Source organism: Sprattus sprattus (assembly GCF_963457725.1).
Source record: "Sprattus sprattus genome assembly, chromosome: 12".
Lineage (NCBI taxonomy): Eukaryota > Metazoa > Chordata > Actinopteri > Clupeiformes > Clupeidae > Sprattus > Sprattus sprattus.
In genome coordinates this window covers 6579468-6605059 of record NC_137910.1, presented here as the reverse complement: position 1 = coordinate 6605059, position 25592 = coordinate 6579468, and the positions used below count along the sequence as shown (strand labels likewise).

The 25592-nt window shown below is 43.2% G+C and overlaps 2 protein-coding genes across 2 annotated transcripts in view; both read right to left on the bottom strand.

Moving 5' to 3' along the window:
- Positions 1–8446, bottom strand: part of fbxw4 (F-box and WD repeat domain containing 4) — a 64648-nt gene extending 56202 nt beyond the window's left edge. The window contains exons 1-5 of the mRNA XM_080848387.1: positions 8090–8446; positions 6387–6482; positions 5629–5814; positions 5189–5321; positions 4250–4344 (exon numbers count right to left, since the gene is read on the bottom strand). Of these exons, the coding sequence (XP_080704513.1) occupies positions 4250–4344; positions 5189–5321; positions 5629–5814; positions 6387–6482; positions 8090–8274 (695 nt within the window). The 5' untranslated portion in view covers positions 8275–8446. The remainder of the gene's footprint in view (positions 1–4249; positions 4345–5188; positions 5322–5628; positions 5815–6386; positions 6483–8089) is intronic.
- A 6127-nt stretch (positions 8447–14573) lies between these two features.
- fgf8a (fibroblast growth factor 8a) lies at positions 14574–20603 on the bottom strand (the record flags this gene model as incomplete). Its single annotated transcript, XM_080848674.1, has 5 exons — positions 14574–14849; positions 16489–16595; positions 19250–19430; positions 20444–20480; positions 20572–20603. 5 exons carry the CDS (start codon positions 20601–20603, stop codon positions 14574–14576), a joined length of 633 nt encoding a protein of 210 aa, XP_080704800.1.
- Between the last annotated feature and the right edge of the window lie 4989 nt (positions 20604–25592).

Below are 25592 nucleotides of genomic sequence, written 5' to 3'. Positions count from 1 at the left end.
GATATAACGAAACAGCGCGGCACACAATACGGTCGCGGAACGGTGCGGACAGCACAAGTCTTTTTCGTCCGAGGCAATCACAGAGAAAGGCCACGGGATGGTGGCCTCCGGCTGGGCTCAATCAGCTGTAAAAAAATAAATAAGATACAGGACTGTGAGACGGTGCAGACGCAACCTTGCCATTTCTCTCCGGCCACGATACACTCCTAGCAGACCTTGAGATGATACTTGATGGAGAAAAAAAAGAGAGGAGGATGGAAAAAGAAAAGAGGGAGTAAAAGAGAAATAGACGAGGGAGACAGGGCACATGGGCGAACAAGGAGACAGAAGGGTGGCAGACGAACAGATGGAAAGAGAGAAAAAGAAAGAGGGAGAGGAGAGAACGAAGGGGTGAGACAAAGAGAAAGAGTAGAGAGAGACGGAGGGGGAGAGAGCTTTGATGATGGGTGTGATAAAGGAATCACTCAGTTTTTCAATTCTGTTTTCCCTCCTGCTTTTTGACCTCTTGCATCCCTTTTGCAGTTGCTCTCATCTTTTAGTTTATCTCTTCTCTCTCTCTCAACCATTTCCCTCTCTCCCACATCTCCTCTCCTCCCACCTCTCTCGGTCTCTCTTTCTCTCTCTCTTCTCCCTACCACCCCCCTCCTCCTCTCTGTCTTTCTGTCTTTCTGTCTGTCTTTCTCTCTCTCTCTCTCTCTCTCTCTCTCTTTCTCTCTCAATGATTCTCCCCTCCCCGTCCCTCTCTCTCTCTCTCTCTCTCTTTCTCTCTCAAGCTTTCTCCCCATCCCTCTCTCTCTCTCTCAATGATTCTCCCCTCCCCGTCCCTCTCTCTCTCTCTCTTTCTCTCTCAAGCTTTCTCCCCATCCCTCTCTCCCTCTCTCTCGCTCTCTCTCTCTCTCTCGCTATCTCGCTATCTCTCTCTCTCTCTCTCTCTCCCTCTCTCCCTCTCTCCCTCTCTCCCTCTCTCTCTCCCTCTCTCTCCCACTCTCCCTCTGGGACTGGGATGCACACGGCTGTGTCTCTTCTCTCTGACTCTAGGCCCTTTAGATAGCCCAAGCGTGACGCTGGAACAATTACATTTGCAACACAAGGGGCTCCCCTTTCTCCCTGCCTCAGCTCTTCAAATTAAAACATGCATTGTGCCATCACCATTTAAAAAAAAAAACACAACACGGCCTCTCCAACACGTCATTCTCTCTTTCTCTTTTCTTTCTTTCTCTATCCCCTCTTTCTCTCTCCCCCATGTCTCATCCCCTCTGAGGTCGGTCTTCTCATTTTTAACGACAGCACCAGATTCACCCTTGAAACATGAATCTCCGTCTTAACACATCCTTTGGCCGGCAACTAAAGTATAGGGGCCTCTGCCTCTGATATTGCCATCAAATGTATTTTTTTTGCAATCAGGTATCCAGGTGTGGCATTCGAGTTTCAGTCCAAATTAAAAGGATGCTCTCAAGTTAACTCAACTAAAACCTGTCAAGTAACTTACTTACAGAGAGTAAAATCAACAACAATGATACTCCAACAACCACAACAAACAAAGCGTTACCGCCTTCAGCCCCAATACACTCGTGTTGGAGCAACGCCTTTGAAAAGCGGTTTATAGGTTAGTCAACACCTTCATTCCTAGACATTTTAATTACCTGCTCCAGTCATCAATATGTTAACGGGTGCACTGGGCCGTTATTTGGGGGTAGCAGTCTGTGCTGAGGGGCCTGCTATTTCAGCCTTAAAATTGGAGAATTAATGACGTGGATAATCGTCTGTGATTCTGTAAGTGTACTTCCCGCCCGGGGAAGACAGGAGCAGCAGGGCTTGATATTTTCGGCTGAGCGACTTGTACACCGCCGGACCGGACCAGGCTGAGCCAAGATGGGCCGGGGTCGGCAAGCCTGGTCAAGTAAGCCAGCCTGTCGGGCCCTCAGAATGGACCCAGTGACCGTCTGAGGTGCCACTTGACTCAGTGAACTGTCTGTCTGCCTGCCGTTCTGTCTGACAGACTCTGACTTTGGCCCGAGCGTCTGTCCTACATGGCTGCCCCCTTTTGTCCTTGGTATTAACGGTGACTCCGTGACCATGATTATTTTTCATTTTACAGAAGGGAGGTGGGTGAGTGGGTGGGGGGGGGGTTGGGGGGGGGCGTGGGGGGGTGAGGCGCTGTATTAAACGCTTTGTGGTTGTAGCACCCTTCTCATTTTCCCCTCTTCTTTTTCTCCTTTTTCTTTCAGTGACGGCCAAGCGAGATGAGTAGTGTCTGCCCGCTGGATCAGCTGGCGTGAGCGTCGGAGGAGCAGGTGGAAGAAGGACACTAGCATAACAGACTCATGTCTCCGTGTGTCAGTGAGCGTGAGTGGGAGGACACACGGCCCAGCAATCAAAGGCAACAGGCAGGGGAAGGCGACCTTGCTTGGCCATTAAATCCTGCCTAAGGTTTTCCCCTGATTTTTTTTATGTGTGTGAGTGTGTGTGTGTGTGTGTGTGACTCTCCTCTGCACAAAGTCAGAGCTGACTAGAGTTTGTCTTCAGGAAAAATATATATTATATCAATATATTATGACATCCATGACATGAAACCTCAATTTAAATAGACGGATAGAGATAAAAGTATCTACAAATAAATGAGCTTATTCTGACAAGCCTTATAAAACTAACATCAGTAACTCAATGAATCGTCTGAAGGCGTCTTTCCACTGCAGGAAATAGTGAGCCATTTTAGGGCAGTCCACACCTCTGTGCTTGTTTCGACTGCAGGAACCGACAATGTAAGACCTCTTTCAGGGCTGTTAAATAAGATGCCTTTTGACACTTTGACACTTATTGGTTAAATGCGACGTGAGTGGAATACAATAACAAGCGCCATTTTCAAAACCAGCTAGTACTTTACCAGAGGTTATGCGGTAAAGGAATTATAGTTTACGGAGTTAACATGTTGGGGTTACCCTTAATGAATGAACACAGGCCAGCTGAAATATAGGCTTTGATTAATCAACCGTGGTGCTGGTATCTTCATTTATAAAGTAATTCTGCCATGAAGCCATTTAACCAAGTGTTAGCAACTTAATGGCAAAATTCAACTGTTGACTCAAATTTGGGGAAACCCTAGAAATTCTCTAATTTAACGGTCTATCGTTGGTGCTGCCACCGGTGAAATATATCGTTTTTTTGTCATGCTCGGGAATTGAGCTCGCAATCGAGGAGCAAAATTATTAAGCTACACCAACTTGTAGGTCCGCCACTGATTCAACATGCTCAATCGGCCAAAAAGCAGCAAATAGGGGTCCGGCTAGTGTCGACAGATTACGGGCTGCAGATGCTTATGGACGCCCTGAATGGGAATAAGTGGCCATGTTTCTGTGCCATGGAGGGGGATGAGATTCTGCTTGGTAAGCATTTCAGGGGGTGGATCGCATCCCCCCCTCCCCTCCTCTCCCATGCTGTCCTACCACCCACCCCCCCAACCGCCCCCACCCTCCACCCTCCACCCACCAAACCTCCCCATGCACTTCAGAGGTGTTGGCTGACTGACATCAAAGCCGCCTCTTGGCAATAAATAGAGGAGTCATCGAGCCACCTGCACCGGAGTTCCCCGTCTATGACAATGTCACCCCCCCCGCCACCTCCACCCCCTCACAGACCACCCTTCTATCTGTCGCCCATCCACAACGACCCCCCATGACACCCACCCACCCAGCTAGCCCCCTTTCTTCTATCCAGTGTCCTGGGATACTGTTTACTCTCACTGTTTGGACAATATCAGATTTGCTTGAATGCAAGAGGCTTGAAGTCAAGGTCAAGCAGTAAATCACACAGATGCGTAAAGATAAGTATAAAAAAAGGGCATGTGGCTTGCCAGGTCACACTTAAAACATCACAGGGATGGGCCTCTGAAGATTTTCAGGAGTATGATGGCTTGTTGCTGTATCTATCTATCTATCTATCTATCTATCTATATCTAAATAAAGATAAAAAGACATAACTGTGCAAAGACAATCGGACACTAAATTACAAAGTGTCTGAATCCCTAGCTAAATACTGCAAACAGGCATACTACTCCAGTTTCATGTTTAGTGTGGTAATGAGTACAGACATTGCACATACACACACTATGGCCGCTTCAGTCATACTTCAGACTAACCCAGCATTAATCCTTTTTACAACAAAAACAAGTTATGGATCAGACGTGAATGACTGTTTTGCAACGGATATCTCTCTCAAAGTGCAACATTTATTTCAAAAAGACAAAACTTACCCTATGCTGGGACTTATGGCAACAGACCAGACCCTGTCAAAGGTTTGGATGGTGTGCAAACATTCACCTAGATGATTTGGAGACAGTGTCCAGATCTACAAAGCAAACAGACAGACAAATAACTATGGTACAAGGCAAGGGGGAGACTTATTACAGCTTGACATGTACAGTGAATGAAACAGGGCAGAGATGCAGCTTAATCTTAAATAACACAGTTCTGAACGTCTGCTTCAAAGGTTGGGAAAAATGAACGATGCTTGGCCTGGGAAAGGAAAATCAGGACATTTCAGGACATTTAGAGGCTATTCAGCCAAACATCCACCTGCTCCGCTCTCCAATATGTGCTCCCAACAGGAATACTCGACTAGTGCGTCATAAACCTAAGGCTTGCCAAGCCTCCTTTCTGGCACAAGCAGAAGATGCTTCACAGTGGTGGCCACTGTGATGCTACTGTACCTCCAGGATCTCAGAAAAGATTCTGTTCCATTGGGTTACATCACAACCCTGAAATGTGTTTTCACATTCGATCACCTGAATAAACTTTACGGTTCCTGGATAAGTATTTGGCTCATAATTGTGTAGACACTAAACATTCAAGGATTCCATCAGAGTGGATCCTTGACTGCGATACATCAGGTTGAGGAAAAAATGGATGGGAATAACAGATAAACTGACAGTAATGCCATGAACTGGGGAAGATGCAATACCAAACTGGGCTTTTTTTGGGACTAGACCAGTGATCTATAACAAAAGAGTGGCAACTTCTTCAGCCACGTTTTTAATTATAGATCAGTGGTCTAGACCACTATGCCTCAAAAAGATATGACAATAAGGTTATGGCCCGCCTTTTGTAAACTGAATTGTTCTCAAATCAAATCAGTTTGTTGACAGAAAAAAAGAGATGGAGATTGTTGTAAGCAGTTATAACACTGTTCTTACCCGTGCTGTCCTATCTCTAGAGCCACTGACGATCAGGCCTCCTTTGGAATCGATGCAGTTCACCTCCTGGTTGTGGCCGTAGAACTCCGTGGAGAAGTCATCTCTTCTATTATGGATGATAATTTTGCCATCCCTTAAGACAGATGAAACAAAATGTATTTCAAAGTTGTAATATAGAACATGGAATACAATGAGCAGTGACCTATTGTAGTGGGCAGATTCACAAACCTGACAGAGAATTCAGGCACTCATACAACCAAAACATAACGCAGCAGGAGAACAAGCTGATACCCACAAACAGAGGTTCTATTTTCATTAATAAATCTTGCTTTAAAACATGGGATACCACCTCTTCTGCTATTTATTTCATGTTTTTACCAGTGACAAGAACAAAGCATTAGTAACACAAAGATGAGGAGAACTAATGACCCCAAATTTACCCTCCAGCACTGATGAGATGTGTATCTGTCAGGACAAATCTACACACGTCCTCTTGGTGTCCTGAAAACAGAGCAAACCGGCTGTGCTGGAACCTCCCTCTTCTTGGACGCAGATGGTACGCTCCGATGTCCGCAGCCTGAGACAGATACAGCACATCACTGTCCAGCTGTATCCATGGCAACAAGCTGTATGGAAACACAATCAAGAAAGTGGAAATCACGCCCTCGCACATCTCTCGTTTCACTACATCTCAATTTGGTTTCTATGGGATTAAGGTGACAAGGAGACTAAAACAAAACAATATGTATTACTCAGTCAATGACACACCCTGGCGAAAGACGTATTTTGAGAGGAACAAAAAAAAGAAAGAGAAAGAAGTCACACCAGGACTACAACTGGATCATATTTTGACACTGTTTTAAATACCCATCTGTGGTACGGAACTATTACATTTACATTTACATTTAGTCATTTAGCAGACGCTTTTGTCCAAAGCGACGTACAAGGGAGAGAACAATCAAGCTAAGAGCATTAAAAACCTGGTGTAACAATAAATACTGCTTATAAAACGACATAGAAAGAATAAAAAAGAAGTGCGGGCCTGTAGCTGCTTAAGTGCAGGTTAAGCCAAGGTGCCAGTTAGGAAGGGAGGTGCTCTTTGAAGAGTTGGGTCTTCAAGAGCTTCTATGTCCTTTCAACATTTCCATTCAGATACTTTATGTTTCTTATTAGAGATAATGAAGACTGCTGAACTCACTTTGGCTTCCACTTCATCAGAACCTCCTTACGACAGTTGCCTTGTGTCCAGTTCTGCGAAGTCCTCACCCTGTCCTTTAAGAGAATACATGGATACCTGTGGCAATAAATAGATGTTATACAATACAGCATACAATATGATGACTGTCTACCATTCACTCTTACTGTATATCTTATTTATTAAATTATTCCACTTTACATATGCACATACTCTGCACTTTTATTGCTATATTGCTATTTTGCACTTCTGGTTAGATGCTAAACTGCATTTCGTTGTCTCAGTACCTGTACTCTGTACAATGACAATAAAGATGAATCTAATCTAATCACACAAACAATATGCCAAACTTATTACACTGTATGCTACACTTCAATGCCCATCAAGAAATTACACACAGGATGAAACAGGATCAGGGGAGGCTTGGGTTATTTCCCGACAAATCAATCCCTGAGCATATATGCAGCAACGTTGAGATATGAATCCGTGCTCATTCTTAACCGATTAGCCAGACTGGTGGGGATGAAGAGGGTGACTGTGGTCAACTCCGTGCTGCCATGAAATCAATTTACACTGGCACACACTTATTAAAGCCATCCCATAGGTCAAAGAGATTTGAATGTGTGACAAACAGCACAAACATTGTGGATGATTTAGGGTGGCTAACAACCAAACCCCTCCGTGTCTCCGAGGTAAAGGGGGAAAAAGAGAATATCTCAGAAAACAATCAAGGAATACAAGGAAATATACATACAATCTATATTTACGCCGGCAGAAAATTATTTTTAGGAATGATTTAAAGATGCAGACTATTGTTTTTTATGTGTCAAAAGACATCTAATATCTATAAACACAAAATAGTGAATCTGTTACATTGTCAACAAGTTCTCAAAGAGACCAAAGACTTTCAAAGCTTAACCAGGAATATTGTGGAAGCACGGACATAGAAACCCATATACAGTTTTAATGTGGGATACATGGACTGCTAATGTTGTATTGTCCAATTGTATGTGCAAACACTGACAAAGCTAACCTTACGCAGTTAATGTGAATGCACTTCGTACACTGAGCACGAGTTGTTGTTTGCGTCGTTGTGCAGATTTCATATGTTGGTTGTGTGGAATGTGAGAGCAATGTTGTAATGTACAGGATACAAGTAACCAACTACGTTTATGACCTATCATATCTGAATGTTAAAACACGTATAACGAACACCAAGTGATGATACATTTTGAATAAATGTGGCAAAATTGCAGGTCGCAGCTGTCTAGACCCTAAACTGCAACATAATTATGTCTTTTCACATCATAAGCGCAGTGCTAACTTGTAATGTAAAGAAACATTTCACCAGTTGATAGCTATCGAGGAATACTAGCTAGCTAGCTCTCACTAAAATGTGGCTGTTGGCATCACATGGCTAGTACAACAATAACACCAAACGTAAGAGACGCAACCAAACGTAAGAGACGCACTACTTCTATTTTATTTTGCAAACATTTGACAAAAGCGACAACCGAGAGGTCTGTGGGACCAACTCATGTTTACACCGCAGCTTTCACTTAAGAAACCCTACGTAAGTTTACGCCGAACAATGACGCAGGTGCCGTCGGAAGTGCACACTATTGGGTATCAGTGCTACGTAAATAGAGCAAGACGCAAGCTGGGGCCTGATAGGAAATGTGGCAAGAAAGAAATATATCTCTTACAAGTCTCCTCCTTGTCGTGTTATTCCTGTGTTTATAAGGTATTTGGCTATGTTCCTCCATACTGCATCACGACTTGTGAAATGATAAAGCTTCCTGCAAACTTGAGAGAGACGACACAACGATTTGCAGTCCAAATACGACAGGATGAGGTACAGGACATCATCTGGTAACTGAAATATACACATATTTCAAGTCCTTTCGCGTGTTAGTCTATATATATCCCTATAATTCAGACCTAGACGTTTGTCAACGCCTTTGGTATGGACTCGATCAACGACGTTAAAGAGAAAAACACCGTATTCCATTTTTCTTTCAAAGCGTGTTGGCAGAGTTTGTGTAGGAAGCCATTACAATACGACTGTGTGCATCACGTGATTGACGTAACGTAACATTTTCAGTAGCCGTAGAAGCCCTCGTGGGTTGCACAGTATTTGCAGTGAAGTCGTATTGAGACCTTATCTATAACATTTTAATTCTAATAAAATGAAAACATACTGTAAACATTTTCGTCACGTGTTTTTGATATAGGCTATAGATGATGTCATCTTCACGGAGATGAATCAATTTTTTATCAAAGCACACTGGCAGAAACCAGGGTAACACGATGTTGATGTTGTTGTCAAAAATATTTCAGTGAAAACATAAATAGCATAATATCATAGTGACATAATGTTTGGAATGTACTGTCATGTTTAGGAAGATTAATATGAATAGTAAGGGAATCCTCCCTTTATGAGCAGCTAATATTCAGGAGGCTTCTACAGATATAGTATTAGTGAGGGGGAATGTAGACATGGTGAAAACAATGGGTGTGGGTTAGCAGAGAGAGCAGGGAAAAGACAACATTCAGACCAGGCTGGGGCGGTGCTAGGAGTTGGAAACATTCAGGGCTTAGCCCAGACCTGTAGGGTCCAACGGGTTCTTAATCGTGAACATTTTTCTTAATTTGGTGCACTCCTATTACGCAGTTTGAGGGAAAGAAATGGAAAGACTGGTGAGGAGCTGGCTCTTTCTGATGTAAGCTACAGGTGTCACTTTGAAGAGGTTGATCATTTAATTGTGTGTGTGTGTCTCTCTCTTTCGCTCTCTCTCTCTCTCCCTCTCACTCTCTCTTTCTCTCCCTCTCTCTCCCATCATTTTATTGTGTGTACTTCAGTGTTTGTGTTTGGGGGATAATGAACAGCAGTCCAAAAAAAATACTTTTTTTTTTTTTTCAAAGGCCAATACACTTCTGATATAACACCACATATGCAGCCCATTACCAGGTGAAGACAATTCTGATTTACTCTGACTAGAACGGACGACTTTATTAAAATAAACATCATACGTGTCTTTCCTACTGGTTGATGAGTATAACATGGCATAGTAGACATGCCCAGTGGTTACCATCACAATTCATGGCTGGTACAAGAGCTCAAAATGTCTAAAAGGGCTTATCTGAATAGTACTAAACAAAAAAAATAAGTGGCGGTTTGTGTTCTCATTTCTTTTTAGCCAGAAATCATAAAAAAGGCTTGATTGTAAATGGGGTCAACAAAAAATGTGTTTCCATGGCAAGGCCAGCGTGAACAGCCCTTCACCATTTAAACATTTTGAGTTGAGGCTTGTCATTGTTCCTCTTATTAAGAGTGTTTTTTTTCCTCGTGTCTTTTGGCCTCTTTAGACTAGATTTCTCAGAGGACATGCTCAGTTGCTTGTGGAATGCAATTTTGTCCTTTTCTTCCTTCCCTCTCTCCTTCAATCACTCTCCCCATCCACCCCTTCAGTCTACGGCAGATTCGAATGCCTTGATGTTTTTTTTCCTCTTTTCTCCCCCCCCCCCCCCCACCCCACCCCACCCCCCTCTCTTTCTTTTTTTTTTTTTGTATGGTGAGCCCCTTGTCATTGACGGTGGACCCCATCTCATGTAAGCATTCAGAGCTGTCATTGTATAACATGTTTTTATATTACTGCCACAATGGGCCCATTTGATCTACGTTATGGTGTGTGATTGTCAGAAATGCAACTACTTGGTGGCTGCTTTTGTTTGGGCCCAAGTGGTGGTCTGACCTCCCCTCCCTCTGTCCAAGCTATTCAGTGCACTGAGTATTCCTCTGAGCCCGCCCTGTGCAACCTTCAATGCAGCAGTCACAGGTATTACCACACATTTGGGAAAAAAGAAAATGCCTGCAAAAGATGTTCTGTTGTTTACTGGCCCATTCATTCTGTAATAAGAGCGAGAGAAATACATTACAAACGCTCTATGCAGACTGTCAAAAGGAAAGGGCTTTGGATAGTGGGTGGCGTAAAGCTTGTCATTCTGAAATGGCTCTGAACTAAAAAAAAAAAATACATTTTCATCCATTTAGCCGTCCATTCATCCATTCATCACAATGTACTTTCTATAAAAATATCAAATGTGGCTAATTGATACTTGCAATGAAACCTAAGAAACCCACGTTTGTATTTGGCCCCATTATCCCTCTGCTTCAACTCTGAGAACAAAACAGGCTTTGATCATCTGTGCCCAGCACACAATAGAAACATGGACATTTTAGTTTCAACTTCTGAAAGTTGGCCACTCTGGGTGCCTGGGCCCTGAATGCTGGGATTTCTTAAAAAAAAAAAAAAAAATGTATGGTTGGCTTTCCAGTTGAATTGACATCACTAAAAGGAGATGAAGAGGGGGGGGGGGGGGATCTTCATGTTTGATCTTTTTTTTTTTTTTAAGAGAGGGTGACCATGGTACACAGGGGCTCTCCCCGCGAGCTGGTAAACACATTTAGCTAGTAATTGTTCAGATCATTCTGACAATCAGTCTTAGAGATGCATGGACAAACAAAGGATTACAGCCCCAATTGGAAAAGTCAACAGGTCTCCCATGAGTCCCGTTTATAAACAATTAAACTGTCGAGATTCATCTCTCTGATCCCCTGTTTGCATTTCAATTATGCCACAGAGTTGAGCTACTAGGCCTTCCTCTCCCAGGCCTTGTCTAAAGGAGTATGGATACATCCTTTTAGCATTTCACTTAACATTCAGGCAATTCATTAGGATGGTTTAGCATTTTCATTTGGAAAGTTAAAGGCACTTACAAAAGTGGTTTAGAAATATTAACATGACTGATATAACAGAGAATGAACTTAATGCATAGAAAATATACAATAATAGTATTATAGAAATAATAATAGTCACTCGGTGTGAGGTCTTATCATCATACAATAAGATCAGTCATCTGTTTAATGCAATTAAAAAAATGTATTTGACTAAGGCCTTCAATTTCTGCAGTATTAAGTAAATACCCTAAAGCCTTCTAGAGTCACGCAAATATGATTTAACAAACTAGTTCTCATTCAAGTCCTGCCCTTTCTCCTGGAAAAGCTGAACAAAGGCTCAAAACGGTGAACGAAATGTTTCGGAAATCCCTTCACACGATGGCTTTCTGTTAGTTTTGTGTTTGTGTAAGGGTGATTTTATGACCAGTGCTAGTTTGTCAGAGTGTAAGGCCAACCCAGTTAAGATCCAGGGTCATCCACTTCTTTGCCCCCTGCCACTCTATGACTTCAGCAGGGGGCCTTGCACAAGTCTAAATTGCTCCCGAAGCAAATTAAGAAGGTAGCTCTGTTTGTCTATGAGGGGCTAAGGATGACGGTTGCAGCTCAATAAAATGGATGAAAGCCATTTTGCGCCCCTCTCTCTCTGTGGAATTGCTTCTAATTTGCATGGCATCACAAACAGCACTGAAGGTGTGACTTTTCCCACAACCTTCCTCACTTCCCCAGGTCCTCTACAATTTTATAGTTATGGGTATGGGAGTAAAACAAGAAGAAAAAAAACTCTAAACAATGACTGGAATGAAAGGACAGATACACATAGACACACATAAGTCAACAAAGTGTAGTTCAGTAATTTCTCACATGACAACCTAAAAAAGAAGAAAGTATGCTCACCTACAGTAGTTATGCACATTTTGTTTTCTCTGCTTAATGCTCAGTGGGAAAATGGTGGAAATAGGAATGCTACACACTGTACACAACTAGAGTCCAGCTATTTGCATGACCAATTTACAAAGCACTGTACCCTTGCGGACCGGGTCAGACGGAACTGGATCGAAAATGGGCTCTGTTGGGCTGTATTCTGTTCAGCAGAACCGGACAAATGAGCAGAGAATAGCCTCACCCTCCACCCCCACCCCGCGCCAGAAAGCCCTGCTGAGTCCTCTACCTTTCCCACAGTCTGACCCTAAGCCCTGGGGGTCAGCTACCAGCACAACATGGGGCTGACCACATGGCGGACTGCTGCAAAAATACCAGAAGTGCAAAGGTATTTAGAATACATGTATAATAAACCAGCAGAGAAGGCCTGACACACCACTGATTGCATTGACAGAGCGAGAGAGAGTGAGAGAAAGAGAGAGAGACAGAGAGAGAGGAGCAAAGAAGAATAGATTGCCGGGTTTCCAGGAACTAAGACCAATTATGGTGAATTTGAGTTGTCAAGTATGAGATATTGCTTTGCGCTTAGACTTGATGCTGAGGGCTCCAACCCTGTGCTTGTAATCTTGGTGGATGAAGGTTGTATGGGAATAGGTAAGCATGTGTTTGTCTATAAGGACCAGACCTTGAGACACGGTCAATCATAGTCTTTCTCAAAAAGCTTCTTTAAACACTTATACAAACAGAAGCACGTGCACACACACACACACACTCACACATACACACACACACACACTCACACATACACACACACACACTTGCACACACAAACACACACACACACACACACACTCACAAACAGTCCTTGGCTTTCAGCTCCTGAGGACCCTGTGATCAAATAAAACCCTCTTTAGAGGGACCCAAGGCTTTCCAATCAGATTAAGACCCTAGATGGCGGCCCGTTTAGGCCCAGATCTGGCACTGCTGAGGGGGGGGGGGGGGGGGGGGGGGGGGGGCATTCCATTTTAGTGGCGGCAGCTATCACAAGCTACAAGGTGTCAAAGTTTTGGGATTTAAAAAAAACACCTGTCTTCTGCTGTGAGGAAAACACTGTGATGAGGCAGCCACAGCCTCCCCAGTGCAGTGAGTGAAAGCCAAAGAGGCCTGGCTGGCTAGCTGCTATCCTCCCACAGGGGCTATCCCCGCGGACTCATTGCCTGGCCCGAGCCATCACAAACAGACCCACAGCCAAACACAGAGATCCCTACAACTCTGACTTTCTTCACATTTTCTTTTTTGCAAGAAAGGAAAACACGTAACTGCATGTGACTAAAGGATTGCATTGTATTCAGGGGTAAGGATGAGAAGTTGTGGAGTAAGTATTATGGATGAGGAGTACTAGGTTCAGATTTGATTTGGCAAAACCCTCAGCAATATCAGCTTGAGTTGCTGATATTCATATTTATTTATCTGTCGTTTATTTGAAACATTCCTAGCCTCCTCCAAATTAAATGATGGATCTGTAAAAAAAGATGTTTTTATACTTCACTGTTTGATTTGAGCTTGGGCGCATTAACCAGGACACCAAAAAAGTGCAGAACAGCATAACCAGAACACCAGTAAATTGACCACAAAAATTCAGTATTCTAATGTAAATTTATTACACCTTTTTAAATAAATATTTCCATCATTAAAATTATTTTACACATCCTCAAATAAAAATATATTTATATATGTATAAAAAACATACAAACAAAATGCAACAAAGAACAAAGGGTTTCCTACATTTCAAATAACACATTTATACACCTCCAATTTACAGTTAAACCCAGGAAACCTGTGATCATAAACCTTTAGCTGCCATAACGATGTGTCTTTAAAGCTCTGTCTGATTTTACTGTGTCTGTCTCAAGAAAGTTCCAGAGGCTGGGAGGTTATTCAGAGATGAGTGGGGTGTATTATCACTGGGAGGTCAAGAGGAGCCCATGTTATATGTGAATGTGTGGGGATGTGCTTTTATATGTGTATGAAATGTGTGTGTGTGTCTACATGTAAGAGTATAAGAGAGAGTTTGAATGGACACATCTCTCCTACTGTCAGTGCGTTCTCTCAGGCTCTTCTAGTCTCCCAAAAAGCAGCATTGTGAAAAGTACAAACTCTGAACCGTCCGAAAAAACAAAACAAAACAAAACAGATAAAGTCCCGCACTACTAAAACGTCAGCACTCACAGCATGTCCAATGAGTCATATGCATCATTCTCTAAAACATTTTACACATGTCAGTACTAAAAGTCTGGAGTACAAAAATAGATTTCTTTTTCCCATTTTTTTTCTAAGTTTTTTTTTTTTTGCTTTCTGGAAAATTATAAAAACTAGTCGTTAGGTATATTAATGTTCAGTACAAAAACTGGTTCTAGAAGTCCATGGGGACGAGGAGGAAGAGGAGGAGGAGAACTTCTGTCTTTTCAGTCTTTTTTTCCTCACCCCCTCACTCTCCCTCTCTCTCTCTCTCTCTCTCTCTCTCTCTCTCTTTCTTTCTCAGCTCTCGCTTGATTCGCTTCCCTCGTTCGTCAGCGCTCTCCTGAGTCGCGCGTGCGTTTAGTCCTTTTATTGAGGGGAAAGTTGATGAACTCAAAGGGCCGCTGCTCCGTGACGTGGTGTCCCCTGGGCAGGCGCTTCATGAAGTGGACCTCGCGCTGGTGCTGCCGGGTCTTGGACCCTTTCCTGGGCCTTCCCCTGCGCGTGAAAGCCATGTACCAGCCGTCATACTTGCCATTCTGCAGCGCCGTGTAGTTATTCTCTAGCACTATCTCAGTGAAGATACAATCCTTCCCCTGGCCATTTCTCTGCAAAAGACACAAAACACAGAAGAACAAAGAGATGAGATTTTGGACTTTGAAGTCTTACAATAGAACAGAATAAAAGGTGAATGGGGGGGAGGGAGGGGCAATATTTAAATGTATTGATGGGAAAAATTGAATCTATCAAGGAGAACTAAAACAGAGCCTGTCCCAGTTTACAATCGCACAGACTCCCCCCACACGCACATGGCATATGCTGAAGTCATTATAGTCGAAGATCAAGGCAGAAGGAAATGACAGCAGTAACCAATGACTTTCCCTCTTCAGTAAACACAGACGCGGATCCATCCTCCGAGATAAATCGTTTCTTCCACCACAAGCCGCTCATGGGTCAATAGTTTAAAGTTTGGCAGAAGAGGGAGAAAATATTTTGGTGGGTGCCTTGAGTTTTAATTCTTTATGGCCGATGCGTGAAAATCTGGATGTATTTATGACGGTGCGCTTTTCATGGTCGACTACACCACCAGCTCTTTTTGAGGTGCATGACTTGAGTATCAATACATCAAAAGATCAAGTGATTACACATAGACAGATAAATTATACTACAAGCCAATATCTAGTCTCGTCTCAGAGATTTATACGATTGAGATGAAGCTGTACCTACAGTATGCTCAGACGTTAGCCTCTGCAGGATGTTCTGATTGGATTTCAACTTGCAACTACTACTGATCTGATGGGATCGGGTTTTAGAAGGATGAATGGATGCAAGTCAATTTCATCATTCATCTTTTCTTAATTCCATCCCTCCAATATACATATATAATCTAATGATTCTTACCACCACTGAAATCCCACATCCTACACCAGGCTCATCTCATCGCTCCCAACCTGCCAAGTCGGCAGCCCATCACTTTTTGAAGGAGCCAAATCAAGAGTGCAATCCTAGCTGCAACCTCTTAACAAAACGGCCTGTTTAAAAATAAAACTCATACCCAGGGGGACCTCGAGTGAAAAGAAGCTGGACTCATCTCCACCAGCGGGGGGAAAAAAAACAAACACAAACAAAAACCTTCTCTTTCTCTCTCCCTCCCTCTCTCTCTCTCTCTCTCCCTTTCTCTCTCTCTCTCTCCCCTCCAAGCAGGCTGTCGTTGGGCAGCCAATATGTCGGATAGCATAAGATCAGGATGCCAAGCAGATGGTCCACCTGGCAGGGTGCTAGGAGGAGGGGGCAGAGCATGGATCCCACTTTATTACCGCGCACAGCGAGAAGGAGGCACAAATCTACCCTTGGAACGACAACGGCCAGCTAAAAAAGGAGGAAAGATCCTATTCCTTACACTCCATCACACATACAGGGAGTAGAGCTAAGACAAGCCTCGGTACAAATTGTGACAAGCCCTCAAGCCTCATACTGTATGTGGATGGCCTGAGAGAAAATCCTGATTATGTGCTTGTGTGTTTTTTTGAATCCAATGTTTTTTTTGGCAAACCATCTTAAATGTATCAATTTTTTTGTAAAAAAAATTGTTCTGTTTTTGCTACACATTGCCCTCTTACAAACTGTAAATTGGCCCAGACTTGGCTGCAAAACTCTGAACTGGGGACAAGCGGATTCTCGAGCACGGAGCCATGACCAACACAGAACTGCAGTGATACCAAAACCGATATGACATTTTCCCCTTACCTTGCCAACCAGCTTCCCCCGCCGGTTCATGCAGATGTAGAATCCTGTCTCTGCTCCTTTGATGCGAACTCGACTTCCAAACGTGTCTGTCTCCACAATGAGTTTAGCTGTTGGAAACAAAAAGGTCATTTTATTAACTACCTGGAGAATTGAGCTGGAGGATATGCAGTCAACTGCTGGACAAAGACAGCATATTTGGAGTAAGCTGTAATTTTAGAGTGGTTATTTGTCTCATTAGAGTCCCACCTACACTGTAAGCCAATGATTTCTTTAAGTATGAACCCTTGAATACACAATACACGTACTTGCATGTACACACACACACACACACACACACACACACACACAAACGCAGGGGCACATGTACATGAAACCTTTTGGGACTATTCCTGAGGATTTATGCAAGCTTAAATTCTGGCAAAATGATAAAAACATGTGTACCTTGATTCTTTGAGAAAGAAAAATGTCCTGGAAGGACTATAAGCTCTCTTATAAATCTGTGTGTACTTCACACATACACAGTGCATTCATCTGTTCATCATTGTCTGTGTGAATTTTAGCTTTTGTGTCACTGATACCACAAAATCCAACAACTCTCTGAAGAGTCATTGTTCAAAAAGATGGGTACCGCATAAGTCACTTCCCTACCAATCAACCAAAGCACGAATTCAAAAATGAAACCCCTCAACAATATCCAAAAGAGTTATGATTTAAAAGCACTTTGTGGTGTGCCGTGGACCATAGATTGAATGGTACATATCTTAATGCAGACAATATTGCTCTCATAATCAAAGTATTAGGAGGCTACAGGCTTTGTAAAATTGATAATTCATAGATTAAGTAGAAATGCTAATAGAACGTAGAGAAATAACCGTTTTGACATGTAGCCTACTGTCTTTCCCAGATGCCTTCTAAAGATCAACTAAATAAGTTTCACCAAATATCTACTAAAGCATGCTAACCAGCTAGAGCCGCTCTGGCCTCTCTCATAATACCACTATGTAGCCTACCTCGAGAGCTGCTAGTGAGTCAATGTAGCAAAAACAGCAAGGCAAAGCAAGAGAGCATGAGATGGTGGCTTTAATCGCCAACATCCCATTTCAGAGTCTAAATAATGACAGTTAAGGTGTTCCTTATTAGTGTGTTATTAGGTGTTTCTCTTAATTTTCAGAGTGCTTGATTGAAGTTACGAATGGACCCAAATAAGCATTCGTATCTTATAGTTAGTAGGCTATTGATCAACAAGTAGCCCAGCAGGTGGTAGGGGCATACAAACGGAATAATGCACTGCCCCCAATCTGTCTATGTATCTAGGAGTATATAATAATTTAGCTCGCTAACAGACAGCTTGTCCGGCTTCCTTACTCTTAGCCCCTTTAAAGCTTTCACTTAAAATGCAGAGATCACAACCCTGGGTGTCAGTTTAAACCCAAATACCATCTTCATCCCCCATTTAAAAAAATCTTACATGGAAGAGTTTGTGCTAAGAAGGACGTGTTATTTTCATTTAACCACCAGCAACGCTTCCACTCTGCCTGGCCGGGAGTCAAAGCCACGCTCACAAGCCTCCCCTTCTTTTGATGCGTGTCCCCTGCGCTTAGCGATCGTAAAGAGTTATGGTTCAAATGGAGGGGGTCAGATAGCCTGCTGGTGAGGGAGCCTAACCACAAGCACAGATCAGCAGCCAGGCGCTGGCCACACACTCTCCAGCCCCGCTGTCACTGCAACATGCTCAGGTGACACGGATGTCACTGAAGCCTCCCTGCCAAAGAGGGGCTGGGGGTGGAGGGTTTCTGGAGGGGGCTCTGGAAATATGTTCAGGATCAACTACACTGAAATGCCTCTACACAGCAAATACACAATACAGGGAGGCAGATAGGGAGCTGCCATGCGAAGGTTGGGGCTACCACAGTGAGAAAATGTGATACTGCTGAGGTAAAAAAAAAAAAAAAAAAATGTCCAGTCTCATTGCAAATAATTTCCCCATCCACGGTGACATATTAGACCACATACTCATATCACATATTTAAGTATTGGGTGAAGAATTAAGGGGTGAGAATGAATTCTCAATTGTTTTTAATATAAAACATAAATATGTCCATAGCCAAAATGTGTAGCCTAAACGTTTAAGGTTTTCTCAAAGAATGCAAATAGAAAAAAATGCCCTTCTTCATGCCGTTGGATAGCGCAGGCCTATCACTCTGTGACATGGTATTTTACACAAAATAAAATGCGAGCGAAATGTAAAAAAAAAAAAAAAAAAAAAGCGTGGACGTTACAATACGGTCAGGCGCGTTTTTTTTTAATCCAAGAACTGCTCAAAGAGGGAGGGAACGTTCTTCAGGAAATGTTCAGCCGGTTGAAGTAAGATGAGTTCTAATGGTTCTTCCAGACATGCCGGACTCTCCTGAGACTCACCTTCAGAACAATCTAGAATCCATTTGACATTTTTTGCACTCCACAGCTTCTTCTCAACTTTACCAGCTGACACCAACTGCCAAACTATTTCCATCAGACACGCCACAAGAGTTCAATGCGCACGTATCCAAATAAAGCTCTAAATCATGCTCTGATTTAGGAATGGGTAGCATCGGCCAGCCGTCATAAATATGTAAAACACAATTCCTTATAACTGGAAAATGTGATATTCAGCTGCAGTAGGCCTTTATGTTGTTTTGATTTTGTTTAATACTATAGTTCAAAGGCAGATGATGTGTGATATTTCTAATGCAGAATAAATATAAAAGCTATTGAGTCTTACCATGAACATCCCCATCATCTGCCATGGCGTTGATCTTCTTGTTCCCCAGTACCTGGACATGTTTGCCGCTGGTTCGGCTGTAAAGCTGGTAGGTCCGAATGAGTCTCCGGCTTACCCGGTCCGTCACTTTACTTTGTTCACTCACATGCTGTGTAAAATTAGGCGGGGACTGAATGGTTACCTGCCAGAAATTAAATATAAAACAATCAATAAACCTGCCCACATTACTTAAATGTTCCTGGTTATCCATGAATTAATTGTTGAACTACGGCCGCTTGATTTCATGAGTTTATTTCAAATTAATTGCGAATTTGTTTAAAACCCCCCACGGCGTTCCGGTACCGTTACAATTTAATGTAAAATGATCATGTAAATAAGATCATGATAATAACTCTGACAATTTTAACAACTGCGCTACCTCATCGTGCAACATCTGGGAGAATATGAAGCAATGATAACGCTGAGATTCTTTTATAGTCTCAGCTACTTGTACTGATTGGCATGGTCTGCTCTTACCGCAATCTTGGTTGAATTTCAAACTTTAAATATACAACCCTCCAAAAGTGTTTTGGGACGGGTCTAACCATAATTGTCAACACATACAGTCTTGCTCCTGTCCATTTTATGTCACCACACACAGAATAAGAGAGATAATTGCAACTTTAAACGTTATGCTGTAGCCCCCATGGTATTTTAAAGAAGAAGGGTTGCACCACTTCTGCATCTCTTGTGCAGGTCGGGGCCATACTGTAATCAACAATCTGGCCGGTATGCTTCAGACGTGGGCGGGTTATTAGGCCTATTAATGTGAGAGCTATCTGTGCTACTGTATACCGCATGTGGCGAGAATCATGCGTCACCCTTACGAACTGTGCTACACCTATAATGCGTTCCCTCACCTTTCGCCCCCTCTTCTCCCCTCGACCTCATAATTATATCTTTAGCCGTGTCCAACTGATGACATTGTATGTTAAGCCAGAGAATAAACGTACATGAGGCTATATTTCTGAGAGCAATATAAGCACTCTCATATGCAGAACATTTAGATCTCATATTGAAATGTGATTAGGCCGATAGCACTTGTGGCATACAAAGTCCTGTCAGTTAATTATTTATCCCTATGGAGATAACCTTTATGCGAATTTTCATGCAGTCTACAGTAAACAGCATTATAAAGAATGAAGAGTTTCCTACCTGAGCGTAGTAGCAGAACGCAAAAAGGTGGAGGAACCTGAAAATGAGATCGGACACAAGAAGTAAGTACAGATAGCAGAAATGACTCAAAGGGGAAGCCATTTGATTGTTTCAGGAAATATACTCACAGATAACTCAGTCGCGAAGGAATGAGTCGCATGTTGATGAAAGGGGTTGTCCTATAGCAGATACAATTCTGACTATCAGCTGAGGGTATTATCTATTTCAAATCGATTTCGAGGGAGTTTTTCAGCAGTTGTTGTTTAGATCCTTTATCAAAAGACTCTCCCTTGAACTCCAATTCACAGCCTGCGCCGACGCGATCGATATATCTTTGAGCAATATATCTTTGAGTTTCATGGCAGAAACGATGTCTGAGACATGACCGGGACCACGTCCTCACCGAAATACAAATACGAGTTAGGACACTGTTGTTGAACAAGTGACAGTCAGTGTTCCTTCATCACACTGGACGTTTAAGTGCACTTATTGACAAAGCAATGTGCATGTCGAGCCCGTCTGAAGCAAAGAGAAATAAAGTCCGCTGTCGTCCACAGAGATGGTAGACTGTACATTAGTAACGGTATTTGCAAGCCGGTATAGATAGTTCCAAGGTGGATTCTCTGACGCTGTTTCTCTGGCTTATCCACTCAGTAATTTGGTTGGAGTCCTGGGATGGATGTCCGATTGACAGTCAGGCAGAGGAAGCGAACTGGCGCATCCCCTTTGAGATGATGGTGGTGTGGTAGTGTGTCCTTAGCAAACGCTGGTGCTGGACTGACTGCGCTCTCTTATCCCCTCCTCTACACCCATTGCCAGTGTCAACCCCCTGGTTAAGATGGTAGGGCGATTCTGAAGGAACAAGCCCCCTTTTCAACAGAACAAAAGCTACAACCCCCCTCCCCCTATACCCTTACCTGAGAGAAGGAGAAACACTTGCGGGAAGGCAGGAGAAGCCCATGGCACTTTGACACTTCTGCGCAAAACCACCGCACCTAGAATGTGTGATATGCGCACTAATTCTGTGTAGATTTACAGTTATTTTAATGGAAACTGTTCGGTGGTAAGCATTAAATGTCAACAAAGATAGACTTGGCTTTATAGAAAACCTACAGGGACAAAAGCTTACATTTGCATCACTAGATTTATAATACCAAAACTTTTGGGATGGGGATGTGAATTCAAATAAGCATTGGAAGTTGTGCGATTTCTTAGTCGCATTCTCTAAACAGGCGTTTCTGAAGACTTGTGTATTCCCAAGGAGAAGTGTGAGACATATTAAAAGGATTACAGACGATTAGTGTTTTTAAAACAACAGCCCCCTCCCTTCAACCCATAGAGGAATGACACATCTTACAGTCGTTTCTCGACTTGTGTTTTACTCCTTCATGATACTTTACGCCAACGGTCACTAACCGTTCAGTAACTGACCAGGAAAAACACACAACTGGTAGGCTACGCGTGCACAAATGACTGTGTATCGACAGTTTGGTGAAACTTTTTTTCTCCCAAGAAAACAGGGTCAGTGAGTGTGGCCTCATATGTAATCAAAATTCACACAACTGATCGGTGATCTTTAAATGTGGTAAAATATTTTATTTGTTTTCAGTAGGGGATGGGCAGAAATATAAACTAAATTTCAATTAACGTTGCAATCTTTAGATGGTGGCCTACATGATGGCAGACGACTAATTACCAGTGCACGCATTGTTAATTGAAAATGGGTTTCACATCTCATAACGTAGGCCTATACAAATTAATCAGTCTATTTTATCCCTCTGAATAAACTCTTTGAATCGCAATCGGTTACGCTACTCAACTCCAACATCTTATATGAAACCGTTTAAAAACATTAATCAAGGCCTCCGTCATTATTGATGGCCCATCATTAATTAGGTTACAATCGCAGCGCATACAGACATTTTGCAGGTAGTCTATTCAATTTGTTAAACGCCTTCACTTTGAAACATTCACGTTTGACAACGCCCGTCGACATAACTAAACAAGTAGGCCTACTTACCATATTGTCGCTACATGGCTCGGGGACATAGACAGTCAAGAAAATAACTTAAGTTTTCTTAAACCACCTTTTTTTTTTTTAGATCAATCTCTTTTGCTTTTAAAGAAAATTGCAACTCAAATCTGTCCTTTTTATGCACCCTCAGCATCCAAAGACAAAGAATGATCATTCATTTCAAAGCTGTCGCTTTGGATAGTTTGGGTCTTTGAACTTGGTGTAGTCTAGCATACTCTGTGCATGACATAGGCCAATAAGTAACCAGTTTGTATGAGCTCTTATAAGACACCACCTATTTCCTTCATATGCTTTATCACACCAGACAGTTACAACCAATGATTACCTAATAATGGATAATTGCCACAAGGGGGAGCCACAAAGATCTAACCGAGGAATGTCCAGAACAGGCAAAGAAATATTAACACAACTTTGGGAAACCTCCAAGTCTCTGGTGATTGTCTACCAGTGATTAAGCTCTAATGTTATAAAAAGCAACTTCAGTGATGATTCAAACAGATTTAATCAATTGCCCAGAGAGTACATTTTAAACATGTCAGCACTTCAAAGTGTCATGCTTCTTCAGACCAATCAACTTGACACCAGTGAGCTCCAAAACAGAACTGAGGGGGGAAAATGATGGAGTGTATACTGTCAGTGCCATGACAGGGTATACCCATATGCTTCTCTTTTGCAATGCAGCTGGGTGATCACACTCAAAATAACATACCTACGCAGCACAAATGGACAAATGGTCTGGGAGAATGTGCGGTGTGAGTTGGATCATAAGAGCATACGCATAAGACCCTTGGCCCTGTGGTCATGGTGTGACTGCCGATGTATAGGGGGTGGTTGTGGGGGTAGGGGGGGGGGGGGGGGGGGGGGCGAAGTTGATCTGGACAGCCTCATCGTGGGTGGGGTGAGCAAGGCGAGAAGGTAGCGGGGTTAGGAGACACAGCGAGTCGTTTCATCTCCCTGGGTTCCACCGAGGTACGAGGGGACTCAAGACTGACAGCATCTCCCAAAAGCAAACACAGCAGAGAGAGCCCACACATGTACCTCCCCTACCTCACTCGCATTCTTCTTCTTCCACCTCCTGTTTCCATTTTTCTTTCGTTCTTTTTTTTTTTTTTTAAGGAGAGGGGGGTCTTGCTCCTTCTCTTTTCTGTCTCCCTTTGCTCTCTCTCTCGCTCTCTCTCTCTCTCTCTCTCTCTCGCTCTCTCCCTTCTGTCTTTTTTGATCCGAGTGTTATGTTTTGTATTGACGAGGACGTGTTTTAATGGCCCATTGAAAAGTCAACAGTCCCAGTGCATGGCTGAGCTCTTCTGCATAGCCTCAGGCAGGGCTGGCGTGGCCATTACCAGCTCTCTGCTCCGCGCCGCTCCGCTCCGTGGCTGACCCTGGGCCTGCATGACTCACCTGGGGAATGGAGCCTTCTCTTTCAGCCCAGAGGACACAAGAAACGCACGGACACCTGAGATAGCCACTCTCTGCAAAATTAGGATTCTTGGATTGACTGTCTGACACTCCCCATGTGTGTGTGTGTGTGTGTGTGTTTGTGTGTGTGTATTTGGTGTGTGTGTGTGTGTGTGTGTGTGTGTGTGTGTGTATTTGGTGTGTGTGTGTGTGTGTGTGTGTGTGTGTGACAGATGTTCTCCTAGCACACACACACACGTGTGGGTCATAGCCATAGAGACACATGCACACACTCAAGCACAAACACTGCCATTTGACAACAGATCCCAACACATTACACAACACCCTGTCTTCGTTCTTTTTTTAATCTTTTTCTGCATTTCATCTAGGTTGCTTTGTAGAAATCTAAGCTGAACCCTTAAAGAACCAGGTCAAGGGAATATTAGTGGGGGGGAAGGAACCTTAGAATGTTCAGTTAGAATAGAATGTTCTAAGCATGTTGAAAATCCATATCCATTCTAAACAGGTGACTGCTGTGGTTGAGGTAGTAAGAACTATGCTGTCTGGTTTGTAACTGCACAGAGTAGCTTCTACCCTTGAAGGTGTCAGTGGTGAAGGGGGCCCAGTGTGAGTGCGTGGAGGGGAGGGCCTGTGTAGCCAGAAAACCTGAGAAAGAGCTGTCCTGACCCGGGTGACATGGCAGATACCCACATAGCTTCGTGCCGTGTTGACAACCATGTCTGATGAAGACAAGGTGTTAGCCCGCCTGAGATTTCTGACAGAGCGAAAAATAGGCATGCCACTGTTGCCAGGCAATGGGAGACACAAACTCAAAATAATGGGGAGATCACTGCGCAGGGCCTTGCTGAGAGGGATTTTTACAAGGCATGGTAAAATGTCATTGTTCAAATCCATCCAAATCCATTGTATCAAATTATAGCCAATAGCTATAGTCTTGAAACTGTGGCTGTTGGATCAGTAATAGAGATTTGGCATTTGTTTGGTTCTTCAAATGTGTCACCACCCTGTGTCTTTTCTGCAATCAGAATGAGCTGTACCGGATAGGAAAATGTATGTATTTATTTATTTGATTTATTTCCTGGATAGCTGTGGTGTTTGTCTTTGCTAAGCAAACTAAGTCAGGCTGTGTGTTTAACCATGACTTGCTTCTGGTCTGCAGGGACTCATAAGTGAAGTTATCTGAAGGGAGAGAGGAGAAGTTTGGAGGGGGATGGTAAATAGGCAAGGGAGAGAGAGAAAGACAGAAAATTAAACTGAAAGGTGAAAATGTGAAGGAAGGTGACAGGAGAAATGTATAGTCGCAATAGTGGAAAAGAAATATCATGCAATAAAAATGAATGGAGATGAGTGAATAAATTGTATGGTGAACCACGGAAAGGATGGGGATTGGAGTAGGGAAGATCTAAAGAGAGGCAGGCAGAGCGGGATGAAGGAGAGAGAAACAGAGAGAGAGAAAGAAAAAGAGAAATGGAGAGAGAGGTTGGGGGGATGGGGAGGGAGATTTCGGGGCCCGGGGGAAGGGGGGGGATAGGACCCCCGCAGAGCCTGTGATGGATGCCGGTGCTCCCAGGGTTAAGAGGAGGGCAGAGCAGGCCCTGTGCCAGGCGGCGGGGAGCGGACTACCTGCCGCTCGCTGGTGGGGTCTGATGGATCTTCCAGAGGGACCCAGACCGAGAGAGGAGGGGTGGGGAGGGCGGA